Source organism: Sparus aurata, chromosome 2 (genome assembly GCF_900880675.1).
Source record: "Sparus aurata chromosome 2, fSpaAur1.1, whole genome shotgun sequence".
NCBI classification, from domain to species: Eukaryota; Metazoa; Chordata; class Actinopteri; order Spariformes; family Sparidae; genus Sparus; species Sparus aurata.
The window spans coordinates 6,260,256-6,275,346 of NC_044188.1; the positions used below are offsets into that span (position 1 = coordinate 6,260,256).

At 39.6% G+C, this 15,091-nt stretch overlaps 1 protein-coding gene across 15 annotated transcripts in view; it reads right to left on the reverse strand.

Moving 5' to 3' along the window:
* Window positions 1–15,091, reverse strand: part of tenm4 (teneurin transmembrane protein 4) — a 157,060-nt gene that overhangs the window by 112,486 nt on the left and 29,483 nt on the right. For 14 of the 15 annotated variants that reach the window (XM_030396680.1, XM_030396665.1, XM_030396672.1 and 11 more), the window contains exons 2-3: window positions 10,715–11,001; window positions 9,581–9,853 (exon numbers count right to left, since the gene is read on the reverse strand). In XM_030396680.1, the coding sequence (XP_030252540.1) occupies window positions 9,581–9,853; window positions 10,715–10,937 (496 nt within the window). In that variant the 5' untranslated portion in view covers window positions 10,938–11,001. The remainder of the gene's footprint in view (window positions 1–9,580; window positions 9,854–10,714; window positions 11,002–15,091) is intronic. The other variant, XM_030396579.1, reaches the window with a different exon arrangement.

A 15,091-nucleotide genomic window follows, 5' to 3' on the forward strand; every position in this document is an offset into this window, starting at 1 on the left:
TAGTTCTTAGCTTGTAAGTCAGTTAAAGTCATCTAAGTAGCTCAAAGTGTGCCTATGCCAAAATTAGGTAATTCACACAGTGCAAGCACTGAGGTTTGAAGACAGAAGAAAAGAGAGAAAGCAGCTCTGGTGTGACCTGCTGCAGAAACCGGCAATTCATACAGCTGAGATAAGACTAGTGTTTTCAGTGTGACAGCAGTACTTTAGAGGAAGCACTGAAGGCAGAGGGGGAAAAAAATCTAAAGCTTATGTCCTGAGCTATTTTCTTCAACATGCACAGGCTGTGAAATTTCAGTGTGCCTAGCTACTTTCACTGGGAGAGAAATAATCCAGAACCTGAGCTGTCCAACACAACCAGGTTTGAGAACTGCAGGGTCTTTATATGTGTTAAAGTCTTATGTGTGCACTACCTCTATATTTAAGTGTGCTAATCTTATTTCGAATATTGCAGTACTGACAACCCCTGAGAGCCAAAGTGGGAATGTTGCAAATAATTAATCATACAGTTGTGCACTGAGACGATCTTTCATGGTTCAAAGTAGATAATCAAAAGAAGACAAATGCAGTTACTGTCATAGATACCTGTCATCTTCTGAAAATGTCATATTTTTATCGTGCTGTTTTCTTACTCAGAGGTGCTTTGATGTTACATAATTATCATGTGTGTAGTTTTTCAGTCACACATGTGAAGGCAATGTGTACACAAGCACAATACAAAGCATTTCGTATCAAAAGTGCATTTATGTATGTTTTAGTCTTACAACATATAACAAGTGTTATCAAGTCTTGGATGACTGTGAGATACAAAAGTGACACAACTTCAGACATTTACCAGAGCTGGTGTTTACCGGTTCATCTTTTGTAAATCAAGCAGGACTAGAAGTTCTGTACATGGATTTGAATCGGGGACCTATATATCAGAGGTGACCACTAATGAGAGAAATCTCAGCATGGAAGTTTAATTATTGGTATCTCATACCGGGGCAGCAGCACGTTATGATCTCTGCCTCCTCAGCCTCAATAACAATTGCTAATTGCTTTCACTGGTCGCTCAGAGCTATCTGGAATCTTATTGCAAGAAACTGGTATACAATATTTAAAAGCATGAAAAGTGGGTTAAATGCACAGTATGGGATTTCTGCCACTATGGAATCTCAATCAGAACAAAATAAGACGTAACAATGTTGCATCATGGGAGTTCTTGTCCTTGTCGTTGAACATCGACCATTGCTGATGAAAATCATCTGCGGGACTCAGAGATGTTCATATGTTTAAACGTTTTTATTCACATTATGTTAATCTTGTTTCTTCCTTTCTCTCTCTCCAGAAGCTTTTAGTGACGGACGAGTGTATGTAACGCACCGTTACCTTGAGTAACATAACAGATCTCTCTCTGTTTGAATATTGTTGGAAACATTTGGGACAATGTATGCACACAACCCAAGGGTCTAATCCTTTTTCCAACATTTGGTGCAGATTATTTATAACAATTAATAATCAACTACAATAAGAATAACAAAAATGACTTTTATACTTAATGTGGGTTGGTTGAGTGGGGTACCTGATCTGTCAAACTGAGATATCAAGGTATTCTTTTATTATAAAGCTGAAAGCATCAATGCACTCAATCCACAGATAAATGCAGACATACAAACGAGCTGTGTGGGCTTCTGTAAGTTCATGTCATCACATCTATACAATCACTGCCCTCAGCCACGCCTCCAGCACAGCCTCAGTTGCAAAAACACAGCATGGCTGATGTGGAAACACAGCTGGTGGTGCTGCTTTATGATGGATCCCGCTGCTTATCTTTCAAGACCCACCATACTCATGCCTCTGATTTGCTTGCGTCCATTATTTGCATGACGAAAGCCGTGGCTGCTTTGTCAATTCATTTATTTTTTAATCACCCCGCAAATCAAACGAGAATTAGCTAGCTGGCATGCTATTTCTTAGTAGTGTGTTCATGGTTATCTGGTCGTGTGGTAATGGGCTGTGTTTGTGTTTTTCTTGCGGGCGGTTTGGAAAAACCAAGCGACGGAGCTAATACAGCAGATTGGGTAAACACACTGACCTCTTCAGCTGTCGCAGCTGCAGGGTCTCCGGACAAGTGAGGTAGAGTAGACCAGCGGCGGGGCATCCCTGACACCTGGCCCGTCTGCTCTGCCTAGCCCGGAGACACTCTGACAGCAAAGAGCAGCACTCGAGGATGAGTGATCCCGAGAGGAGCAGCAGCAGACCGAGAAGGAGGCTGAAGGGATTGGTGTGTTTACCAGGGAAACCACAGCTAATACACATAGCCAATAAAAAATAGCAATGGACAGCATGAAAAAAAAAATATGTAAAAAGAAGCGTTTTCCCCAACTATATAGTATTAACCTGAAAATGAGCATAACATGGGACCTTTAATAAGGTCAGTATTGAATAAGCGCTGAGACAGATCCAGAATATTAAATCACTGCCTTGCTTATTTTTATCATACATTTTTAACTGAGAGATATTTTTCCCCTAAAACTTACATAAATATAACATGAGCATGGATAATGACTGTATATTAAATGGATATTGCTAAATGAGGGACAGAAGTTGAAAGACTGGGTTAGGATGATCCTCCATGGAGGACGGCTCATCCTGCTCCATGTCGTGCGTTGAGCTGTACTGAAGCCCCTGAGCCGTGGTGGTAAGATGGGCCCTGATGTGCTGTTGGTTTAGACTGTCAGAGGCACTGGCAGGGAGCGGGTATGCAACTCCGCAGATAACAGACCAAAACTGTCCACAAGGGCCTCTAAAACCCAGCAAATTAGCCTGCAAATGAGCCAGAGAATATCTCTACTAATCCATGATCTGAGCAGAGACTCTGCCAAAAAAGTAAACAAATAAATAACTTCACAAGAAATACTGGGGGTGGATATAACCACTGCTGCGAGCTGGGTAACCACTTGTGATTTCTTTGAAGCATCATTTCGCCTGATATTCTGCTGCTTCGATGCCTGTGACCGTTTCGGAACAAGCTTCCATGTTGTGCACGATGTGGAGGCAGTGAAATTACAGATCCCAATACATAAAAAACATGTCCCCTACAGCAAATGATCACAATCTCTGTGTCTCTATCATAGATGCCAAAAGACAATGATGCATGAAAAGACCACTGTTTTACAATAGTCATTAAATGTGTCCCTATGGTAAAGCTGGTATGATTACAATCCTTACTGTGTAAATGGTTTTAATTGTTTTTGTGATTCTTTAAAACACAATTATCTTTAAATGTATGTCTTTTACCTTTTAACTTCATACAAAAGATGTCTGACTTTTTGATTTTTATTCTTTAAAGATTTCTTATGGTAGGCAAAACTGTAAATTATTAAGAAATGGCTATGACAAAAAAATAAAAACAATAATTTAAACCCAAATGTGAATAATTGTAATTATTATTTACATAAAATGTTTTGGGTTTTTTTAACAGTTGGTAGGTAATGATATTCATTCTTATGTTATTCCTGTTGTTACATGAACGTGTGAGGATTATGTATAAATTCTTATGTCATTTAATTTTATAATCATTCAATTGAATTCAATTACTTAATCTCAACTACACACAGTTACAGTCCACTGCGAGGCACAGTTCATTTCATGCCATAATATTATACATTTATGATTATTTGTTTTACTTGAATAAGACCATCGCATAAAACAGTTATGTTACTCATTAAACACTACTGTTTAAAAACAATAAACAAGAAAGACTTTACTGACTAAATCTAATACATCATAAAAAAGAGCAATGTTTGCTGTTTTACATGGATTTGGATTTCTTTATTTCAAGCAAAAACCAAGAAGACCTGATAATAATCTTCTTCTCACATATGATAATTGTTTTATTCTGCCTAAGTATTTGTGTGAAATTGTCCATTATCTCAATTGCTCAGCACGTGTGTGTGTGTGTGTGTGTGTGTGTGTGTGTGTGTGGGCATGCAAATATGCTACTGCTTCTCCAAGGTCACAAGAGGAAACCCCATCTCTGTGGTCCTACCACACTGCTGTAAAACATGCCCTAATGAATCCAGCTCTGTTATACAGGAAACGTCTTTTCTAATTGGAAGTCTGATTTCACTTCACCCCACAGGCTGCTGGTGAAGCTCCAGGGAATCAGTTCAAAGGTAAAACACATCTTAAAATGTGGAGCTGGAATCAAATATATTTGCTTATTCACCACGGGAGGGTGTGGCCATCAGTATTAGTATTTCAGTTGTCTATGAGGTGCAAGATTAAGGTGCTTCTATCAAAGCGTTCAAATGCTTGTTTAGTAGTCACTTTTAGAAAACATTCAAATCATTATGCAGAGGTTTCGCTGTTTTTAATGTGATTCCTCATTTTCATTCATCTGTTGTAAGTCAGATGAAGTCCGGTGAATAATGATCACAGAAAATCCACACTTGAAAAGTGTAATGGTATCGTGTTAGTCAGTTAGTCACTCTGGACTGTTGTAGGAGAAACAGAAAACAACTCTGAACACAAGTGTTTCTGTGACTTCTGCAAACTGTGGTTTTTCCTTTTCCTATTGCCAATTTGAACAATTAAACACTAACAGAAGAAAATGGACCATTATCAGAACTAAATGCCTTCTAACACACACACAGCTATCACCCAGTGGGTGCTTCTGTCTGCAAGGGGAAATGTGACTTGGGCCTAGAATAACATGAGTGAAAAGAACAGAATAAACGTTCTTTCAATCACTATCAACATGGTTAGGGGACAGGCTGATGTACTCCCCTCTCAAGTTCAAATCTGCGAGAGATTTGCTTTTCAAAGCCCATCAGTCTTTTGGGGCGGTGACATGTTTCCACGAGGAACACCTGTCCCTCATAGACAGTCATGCTATGTTCAAAGATTCAGCAACTGAGCTCCACCCTGGAGCTCTTAACCTCAATCTTTCAACAGTTCAAAGTTTCTTCAGAGACTTGAACCTTCCAACAAGTATCTGATACAGGTAGCAGGGGAATGAATCATCATCGCTGTGGAGTTGGCACTTACCGCGAGAACTTTTTTTTTTCCATAGTCCATTTTATAACTCAATAAAACCTGTTCTAATTCTTATCAATGTTTAACTTTTGCCTTTTTAAGTTCTAGTGCTTTCTAGTAGTAGATGTTACCACTAAGAATGGAAGAGGAAGTTTCGTGATTCATTGGTACAAGTATTTATTCATCACGATTATTAGTAATTCTAGGATTTGTGCAACTATGTGTAAAGCAGACTGGCTTCAATGACATCATATAACCTGAATAACAGTAACGCACTTTTTTTTTTTACTTTATGGTCATCAGCAGCGATATAGGCTAAAAAACATCTTGTTCCAACAGCTGTGAGGAAATCTGTATGAAAGCACAGAAAATAGGCTGTGCATGGTAAAATCCACATGAAAAGACCGGCCACTTTTCGTCTGACAGCTCAACATCAATAAATATTAGCCCTACCCCAGCTAAAAGCGTGATCACATCAGCACATTAGCGGCTATGTTCTTTGAAGGTAAAAATGCTGATTGATGACTCGTGTTTAACCATGCAGAACAAAAGGCAGAATTGAATTAAGAAACCCGACCGTCATTCATCTTCAAGTGGCTTTTTTTGCAACTTTGAATCATTAGTCAGTGGTGGAGCCTATAAAAAGTGTGTTGTTCCCATACTTGCTTGGTGTGATAAAGACATGGCTATGTGAAATGCAAGACAGGAAATAATAATAATCATGAAGGCTACTGCAGGATTACGAAAAAGATATTTTTTTGATAAAAACCATAACATCACTCTTAGATATTGTCATTTATCTGTTCATCCAAAGTGCAGCAGCCACACATTCAACTGGAATTAAAAACAAGAATACTTCAGAGTGACAGTTTCTGAATCAGGTCTAAGATTCTGTTGAGCACTTTTAAAGCAAAGATGGATCCATGTCTCTCAAATCAATACTTGCCACCCTGCTTGCCGTGTACACTTTTACACTTCTATTGTGATGACTACAAAGGTAACACTTACCAGCAGGGTTGTTAAGTTTGCACTACTGCCTCTTATGTATTCTGATTAAAGGTCCACTGTGTAGGATTTAGTGGCACCTAGCTGTGTGGTTGCAGACTGCAGTGTCAGCAAGTGTTTGGTTTGTCCGTTCAGGGCCACTGCAGAAACATGGCGGTGCAACAAGGCGGACTGCGTGGAGAAGGATGTGCTCCCTTTGTAGATCAGCTCATTCGAAGGTAACGAAATATCATGCACTAATGAAAGTGTATTTATGAATATTATAAAAAGAAAATATATATATAGACACACACACCGCACCACTAATAATCAAAGAAGTAGTACTAGTAGTGTTATTAGGAGTAGTATTATCTCTACCAACGTGAGTGCTGGAGAATAATTTAGTTAGCACTAGAACATGATCAATAGTGAAATCTAATAAAATTCAAATGAATCTGATAAAAATCAGGGTTAATTTTGAGATTTCAGAAGTGTGTGGAGACCTCAACAGAAATCTCCACTAGTTGCTTGTTTGCTGCAGAAAATCTAAATTCAGCTGAGAGGTTATTGAGGGATGTTGGCGAGAAGATTTCAGATGCATTCTAAGAGGCTTTGCCTTGAAGCAAAGCCTACAGCTTTCAAGATTTTAGTAATTAGTAATATTTTAAAGATAATCTAACTCCAAAAACTAAATATCATAAAGATGAGTCTCACATTTTATTTTATTTTCAGATTTATTGGTAGAAAAAACCCTTAATTAAAAAACTATATTCAGATAAAACAGTGCTCAGAATGATGCTACATTGCAGAGAGACAAACTGCACCGGTAAATCTGTCTTCAGTGTGAGATCAAAGCTTGAGTGTATATATATACACACATATATGTACTGTATCCTTAATCAATATAGAACAGATCTCCCAGGAGGATGGAGTAGGGGGAAGCCAAATCGGTACACAACTAACCGCCTACTGGAACTAATTACATTTTGTCCTTAGAAAAATACCAGTGTCAGTCACACAAGCCTTTTTCTATCAACAGGAACTGTGTAGGCCTTGGCTGAATTATTTTTCTCCGCAGGTTATGGAACACATGAATAACAACAGTCTCTCAGCAGGCTTTTGTGGCCGCTGCCGGTTCTCATGGTTACAGAAACGTAATAGTCCAGCCATGATAGTGGGGGAAAGTTGGGATTAGAGAACACATCTGGATAAGCTGTAACAGGGTAAAACAGCAGCCCTCTCCCAAACCCAGCAGGTTGGGCTGGCCTCCTCGCTGTTCAGCCTCTTTAGGATGTGCAATGACTCAGCAGTCGCCGGCTGCTGGAAGTGTCCTCAAGGGGCTCCCTAGGGGACCAGAGGCATGCTGGGTAGAAGACACACGCATACCTGTACACATTGCATGAATGCACTTTAAACGCTAACCAACCCAAACACATGCACAGGGCATTTACTTTGTAGCAAGCCATTTATACATGGGACAACAACTTTTCTTGGAGCTGACTACTAATCCAACATTCAGTCAGTTGTACTTGTCTAACATCACATAATAGGTCATAATGACAATCAAGGTAACAACTCAACTGCAATGAATATTAGAATAACAGACATTATCTGCCATGGCTCTTATTCACAGTATGTACAGGATGCGTCGGAATCACTTGAGCATCAAGAAAATTGTTCCCAAATCACCGTCTCTTATTTGCATGCATTAAACGCAGGGTCAAGTAAGTCACATGTGAAGAGGGGGAGAACTGCCCAGCAGCTTGAATACATTAAAGCAGAGTAACTGGTTTGTTGATTTAAAGAGATTAAAGCACACACAAGCAGGCCTGCTCGATGGATTTTAATTAACTTGCCATATATAAATTGTATGTTATCAGGCATTACTGAATTAAACGCTGAATACAAGTGCTCTTTCTGCTTGGCTGCGTTGAATAAAAAGCTACTTAGAATCTCGATAGCGTCTCACAGATGTAGCATGATGATGCTGCAGCGACGGGTGCTCTGAATACATTCCAGCATACCAACCCCCCGAACAGCCTTCCGAGGAGATTCTCTTTAATTATGTACAATACAGCCAAATTCAAGTCCCCTGGCATCTCAGATGATCAAGCAGAGGGATGCCACGTTCTCTCCCTGAGTCATTCGGGCAAATGGATTCCACTTCCAAGAGTCATTTCTGTCAGTTATAATAAGAAGCTAATACATAATGTGACACACTCTGAAATGCAAAACTATTCACAAGGTTCTCTGCAAGGCTGTGCAGGGGCAATTAGAATTTTGCCTCTAGGCCCTTGATGAGTTCCTCTATCTCTGAAGGATCCTGGGAACAGTATCATAAATCTGCCAGTTAATATGCATGATTTAGGTTTGTGTTAAACTTTGCATAATGTGAAACCGAACTTAAATTTCACCACATAGATAACACCCTGGTGTAAAACAGAAAATGGAAAAGAATCAATTTTGGTTGCAACTCAGGTAAACAAACGCAGAGAGGAGTAAGCACTGTAGACACAAAAGGGCTGTGTGGGTAAGGGAGACCTGTCTGTCAGGTACTGCCTCCGCACTGCACTGCCTTTACACCTAGAGCTTTTTCTTTTCGTGTATGCTGTATGCAAACATTTAAGTTGTATTAAGTTGTAAATGTGTTTTTTGGACAAATAAGCGCTGGGGGGGGGACTGAGCTGCGAATCCAAATGGCGTATCTGCTTCCAAACAGAACTCTGTAATCTCATGGCTGTACAGAACACTAATCTACAAATTTGAATGAGGGTATCTTCAGCAGAACTGCCATTATCTTCTGACATTTTCCAGCACTTGACATGGCTCATAGTTACATATTCGCTGAGCTCAAGTGACCTTCTGAACAAGCTCACAGGCTCATCTGTCCCTTGGGGGAAAACACCAAGCCACAGAAAGACGAATTCGATACATATGGCTTTCCACTTCCTGGCACTAATTTCACCAAGAAACCTGCCAGACCAATTCCTATAAAAGTCAAGACATGATTCACACACTGCAACACGAAGAGGAGAGCAAGAGTAAAGTGATCCGGGAAGGATGAACAGCAGAGGTACTGGTATGCAAAACGTCTGACTGTGCACAATGTGAACGCTGTTAATTTTTCTCTACAAGAGGTTAAATCCTTGATCAGAACATTGGTCTTCAGCCAATTTCTAAAAAATATGCAAACATATACTTAAGGTTCTTAATAAAAAAGTAAAGGTCAATCTGGTTAGGCTGAAATAGTGTGTACCAAGACAGATTTTTACAAAAACATAAGATGCAAATCATCTTGTGGTCTTATGGACTCCAGTTGAGCATCGTCAAAAACTATCCAACCCATAACCAACACAATCATCGCTTAGTCTTAGACTGTACCGAGCAGAACAGTCTAACTGCTGTTCGATGTTCGAGGTTGTCGCAAAGACAAAGCATGTCATTCTGCCTCACCATACAGGAACATGCTTTGAAAAAATACACACCTATTCCATTGCGACATCAAAATCAAATCCACATGAAAGAGACACAGTCTAAACACAGCTTGCCTCATAAGTAGAAGAGAAAAGTGGCCTACCGTTTTCTGTGTTCTCGTGTTCAGTGTCAGTGAGGGTTAGGTTGGAGTTCGCCCTGCTGGAGAGGCACGAACTGCGGCCTGACTTGGTGTTGCTGCGGCCCCATAATCTGACCGCATGCTCCGGTGACATGATGCCGTCTGTCTCTGTGTCTGCGTCAGAGCCCACACTAACTGAGTATTCGCGGTGTGGCATCCCCATGTCAGTCCTGTACGTGGCTACGTGGGATGGGAGCGCCTCACCAAAGCCAAGGTTTCGAAGGGAAAAGTCTGCTCCTGCGGCAAAGCCAATAAATACAAAGCTGAATCACTTCACATAACAAACTGTATTGAGTGCAGAGAAAGATGACAGCATTGTTCTCTCCTTTTAGAAGAGCGGTGATCATTTAAAAGGAAACTTCTGACAAGCTATAGTGGTGGATTTACATGAAGATGCATGTTAAAAAGTATTTTGAGCTGAAATTAGTTTTTCTGTAAGCAGCATTGCTTTTTAAATGATAAATTCACAGTTTTTATATCATTAATCAATCGCTTAAATTATTTTTCTCTCTAAGTTAATTAGAATTACCACCGCAAGTCAGGGGACTTGGAAAACAGACCTTGATGATTTGAGTATTTCACTAGATTCTGAAACTGCTGGAAAAGAAATACTAAATAAATCAAACGTTGTTTCTATCCTTCAGCGCACCACCCAAAAGACAGAGCCCATGTCTATATATATATAAAAATGTACATTTTTCAGTCAACTGTCAGACCTATGCCTCAGATTCAAGGCTACCTCAACAGTGCCATAACATCTGATTTGAACTTTGGTGATTAATAATATATCTGGATGAGCAGGTAAAGGTATGCCTGTCTTCCATGAAGTTTTTAACACTGGCATGGTAAGTTCAAACCCTGGCCACCTCTGTTAATAGTCAAACAATGCAGAGTGACCTCTACAGTGACTGAGTGTGAATTACTGATGGACTCCTCATTAAAAAGCAATGATGCATATATATTGAGACCAGGCAGTAATGTCCTCTTCACTTAACCACTGTTTTCATGTCATTATGCACTGCTTATATACTTACAGATGAACCATACTGATATCAATGACAATCTCATAGTTCTAATATTTGGACAGCCAAGGCTCACCTTGCCGGCCGAACTCGTCCACTTCGTGATGAACCATTTCCTTGACGCGGCTCCCGTAGGCCATCCTGGAGTCATGGTCAAAGGCCTTGAGTGTTTCGCTGGAGCTGTAGGACTTGGTGTTGGGTTTGCCATCCTCGCTGTCTGCTGAGGAGCTGGTATAACGGCGCTCTGTGTCCTGCCGGGCAGTGAGCGAGCGGTAGGGTCTACGTTCCTTCACTTCCATGGCTGCCTCCACACTATTTTCAACATCAAATGTGGGTTACAACGCCAGTTCAGTCTGAGCGATTCTGTGAAAGTAAAACACACACACACAAAAAATAAGGAAACCTGATGTAAGAAAAGATGCATTGAAAGCATTGTGGATTTTTAGGCAGTATATCGATATTATATAGTTATTGTTATACATTACATGGTGTTATGCAACCACATAATTTTCCTGGTTTTAAAGGCTGCATTACAATAACGTGATTTATTTTTCTCAATGCATCAGACTCTTCTTCTTCTTCTAATACTTGCATTTACCCACTTAGCCATTATACTCACATTACTGATTGTTATTGATTAGAAAGCTCATTGTGTAAATATTGTGTGAAATAATAGTCAACCCCACAGGATTGTCGAAATATCAATTTTGAGTTATGTGGTAAAAAAAATTGTGATATTTGACTGATTTGTCCAGTCGTACCATTAATTGTGTTTGAGGAGATGTTAAAATATCAAGACATAATGATTATTTTAATATAGCCTAAAATGACTGTCATATCATTTAAAGTCATATCACACATCCCTAATCAAACATATCATCACTTTCGACCATGTTTAACTGTTATCTTAAGGCTCTTCAACAATAAAAAATTACAGCAATATCGTTGATCATTTGAAAGTGGAAATCACTGAATCTATCCACACACAGACACACACACACCCACACACAAACACACATAACCAAGCAACTGTGGAAATAAATAAAATGCAAATGCATGTTTCCGAACAGTAAGGTATTCATGGCTCAGCACACACAGGGAGAGCATGAAGAACCAGCAGGATTAGGTTTAATAAAATACGGCACAACAAATCCTGCACCTATAAAGTTTACGGTGCAAGTCTCCCACAAATATTCTATTTTATGTGCCGTATAGAAATGCTGGGCCTCCGGCATCTGTAAAAGTGGCAGGTGTCCTTCCATGAATTGTGTTGTTTATAAGTTACAAATCATCACCGGTTGAAAACTGAGCAGCCAAACAAATCTAGGACTACACTGAACCAGCAGAGATGATTAAAATCTGAAACATAAAACCCCAACTGTCATATAGCGCACACCGAGCATGAGATCAATAGAGAGAGGGAGTTTTAGCATCAAGCTATGTGCTGCGTTTTATTTTCTTGCCTTGAAGGACAAAATAAAGAAACCTGCTTCAAAATAATTCTAAGATATTCCAGCATAATTATTTCTGGTTTTGCTATGTGTTTTCATATAAAAAGGTAAAACAGACAGCTAAAACAGGAAATTGATGATGTCTTGCAAACAGCTCATTCAAAGTGGCCACTTGGTCTAAAGATATTGAGTTGGATTAACAAATGTCAATGTGGATACAAACTTGATTAAAGGCTCGGTCGCTGTTTACTTTAAGGCTCAATTACCGAACAGACAATTAGTGAGCAAGATATTGCAGCAATATAATATATTATCTTGTTTCCTCCAAATGTGTTGATGATATATGCATAATTATATACCATGAGCTGAAAACCTGCTGATCATTCGTGCTGCAGGATTAACATTCACACTGCAGGATTCTACTTCTATGCTACTTGCTCCCACACTTGTATAAAATGTATTTTGCTATAAGCCAAAATGGGATGCAAGTCACTGCATTAGAGAGCACAGCTCTTTGTAAAGAGATAAAAACTACTCCTGGCAAATCTGAGAGTTTTTACTGACAATATGCCTGTGTTGCTCAGACAAGGGTTTTTCCACGAGATAAGCTCTTTTTGAATACTGAATGAGATTTGTGCTGGACAGAACAGTAAACAATAATCCTTACTGAACTATATTTGCCCTCGATTCAGAAAAAAAAAAACTTCATTGAAGACACCATTGTTGGGTTTGGGGGTTTCTTTTTGTTTGTATTGACAGCTGAAAAGATCCTAGTGATTAATGACTTGGGGCCTCAATACCAGGACCTCCGCCACATGGGGGGAAGAAAACGCTCCCACTCTGAAACGGCAAGAGCACTTCAGCTGCTCCCAAGATTTCAGATGCAGCTTGTATGGGTTGCTAATTTTTACCTTTTTGCTCAAGATCCTTGATGCTATGCAAATGTAAGAGAGAGCAGCTTTCCAAAGTTTCAAGAATGTTCTGCAAAGTGCATTGTTTTTGTTTCCAAAGAGCCGGGCTCAATGCTTCAGCCATCACTCTTCTGTACAGCCCTCGCTCCTCATTATTAATCGGCTGGTATGCAATGAGATGTACCTTTGAGGCCATGGGAAACCCAGAGGAGTTTTTCAAAGAAGCAACAGGCCATACACGATGACAGATGATACGGGATGCAAATGTAGGCCCTGGAAAATGTATCCGCCTTGACTGCAGCTGTCAGAATTTTCACACAAAACATGTTGTAAAACTAAACAGCGTTCTTCTTTGTAAATAGGCTACATCTGGCATTATCATGGTGTTTCAGCGCCAGAGAGCAAAGCTGTTGTTCTTGTTCATCTGTCTACGTCTAAATCCTGGTAGAAGGAGCCAAAACTAAGAAAATGCCACAGTTTTATTGTTTTAACGTACTGGTACGTGAAGATAATAAACAGAAGGCTGAATTTAACGAAGATGTCTCAACACTTGGGCCCAAAAAGAAACAGAAGCAAGAAGCACTCAAACGGCTATTTTTCAAAAATATTATCATCGTCTCATGGTAAGACACAGGGGACTAGAGAGTAGAATCTTGAAACACTGAAGGAGAGGGTTAATGAGGGTACATTCAAAAAGACTCAGAAAGTTATTAACAAAGACCAGTGAAAAACTACTGCCATGGATTGAAATCTCTTAAATAGAGATAACAATCACCTGCTTTTATTTCAAAGACAAAGTCCCTGTAAGGCTTGAGCTGCAGTGCCGGAGCAGTGCCAGAAAGAAGCTAACTGCATATCTATGCAATGATCCAAAATCAATTGAGGTCTCTCTGGACAGACAATAGAAATGTTGGATGGTCTGTTTTTCCTGTTGAAACAATTGCACACTCTACATTTTTCAATTGCATTGTCTACAATTGGCCAGGCTCGTCAGGTGCGGCTGTGGGTGTTAAGCAAATGTATAGCAGTTGGAAGCAGAGTAATAATGATGTTGCAGGGAGCGATAAGCAATGACCTGTGTGAATTAACAATCAATTATCAGATACAGTGATGTTGCATATGATGCTTGTGGCATGCGTAAAGTGTATATGTAGAGGGAGTGAGCACAGACTGGAACACTATGAACAGCGTGATCAACAACAACAAAAAATCCCCCCCTAAAAACACATTGGAAGTGTTAAGTTGTGACTGATTGTCACCTGAGGAAGATTGGCAATTGCATAAGTTATCATCCGACCTATTCTGCAAATTATGAACGGCCAATACATGTTCTGAATATGTCCTCACAGAAATGTTCATTACAATTTCAGCTGCTCAAGAAAAAGTTAATCAAAAATGGTTTCAATTGACATTTGAGAAAGCGGATGAACAGCATATCCAGAAAACCGTAACACACACGAGTCAAACTGCTAGAGACGGCAAATGATCAGCAGCTGAGGCGTAACATATCTCTGGTATTAACAGTTGTGTGTATGATTTCATCGCCTATGATCAAAGATTAAATCCATCCTAATATTTTGGACAATAAAGCAGAAGCTATGCGTGAAATTCTACCATTGTCAAAAGGTAAGCAATCACAACAGACATCCGGATGATTTTTTTAACACTTATTCTGGCTAGCCATGTCTATCTTTTTAAGGGTTCTGGTTATTTTCAACCCATGCCACTATTTTTTTCAATACCATTCTTTTTCCACATTAATATCTGAGAGTGCTGGAAAAAAACATGCTCCCAGAGGCCAAGGTGGCAAGTCTACACTGTTATGTTTGACCAAAAGTGAAAAGATCAAATGAATTCAACTTGCAATGAAAGACATTTTCATTGCTGGGGTTGATCAGCTGTATAAATGTGAGCATGCTGAAGTCTTTGCAGCTTCATAGGAGTTCCTCGATGCGATGCTAGTCTCCGCACAAAACCTGTCGAACCAACCCATAAAACAAACCACCCTCAGTGTGAATGACCAATTACAGAAGCCCCTGTTAAAATACTAGTTGAGGTTTTTGCTGGGCAGATCGTTGTGACTATTGCTCC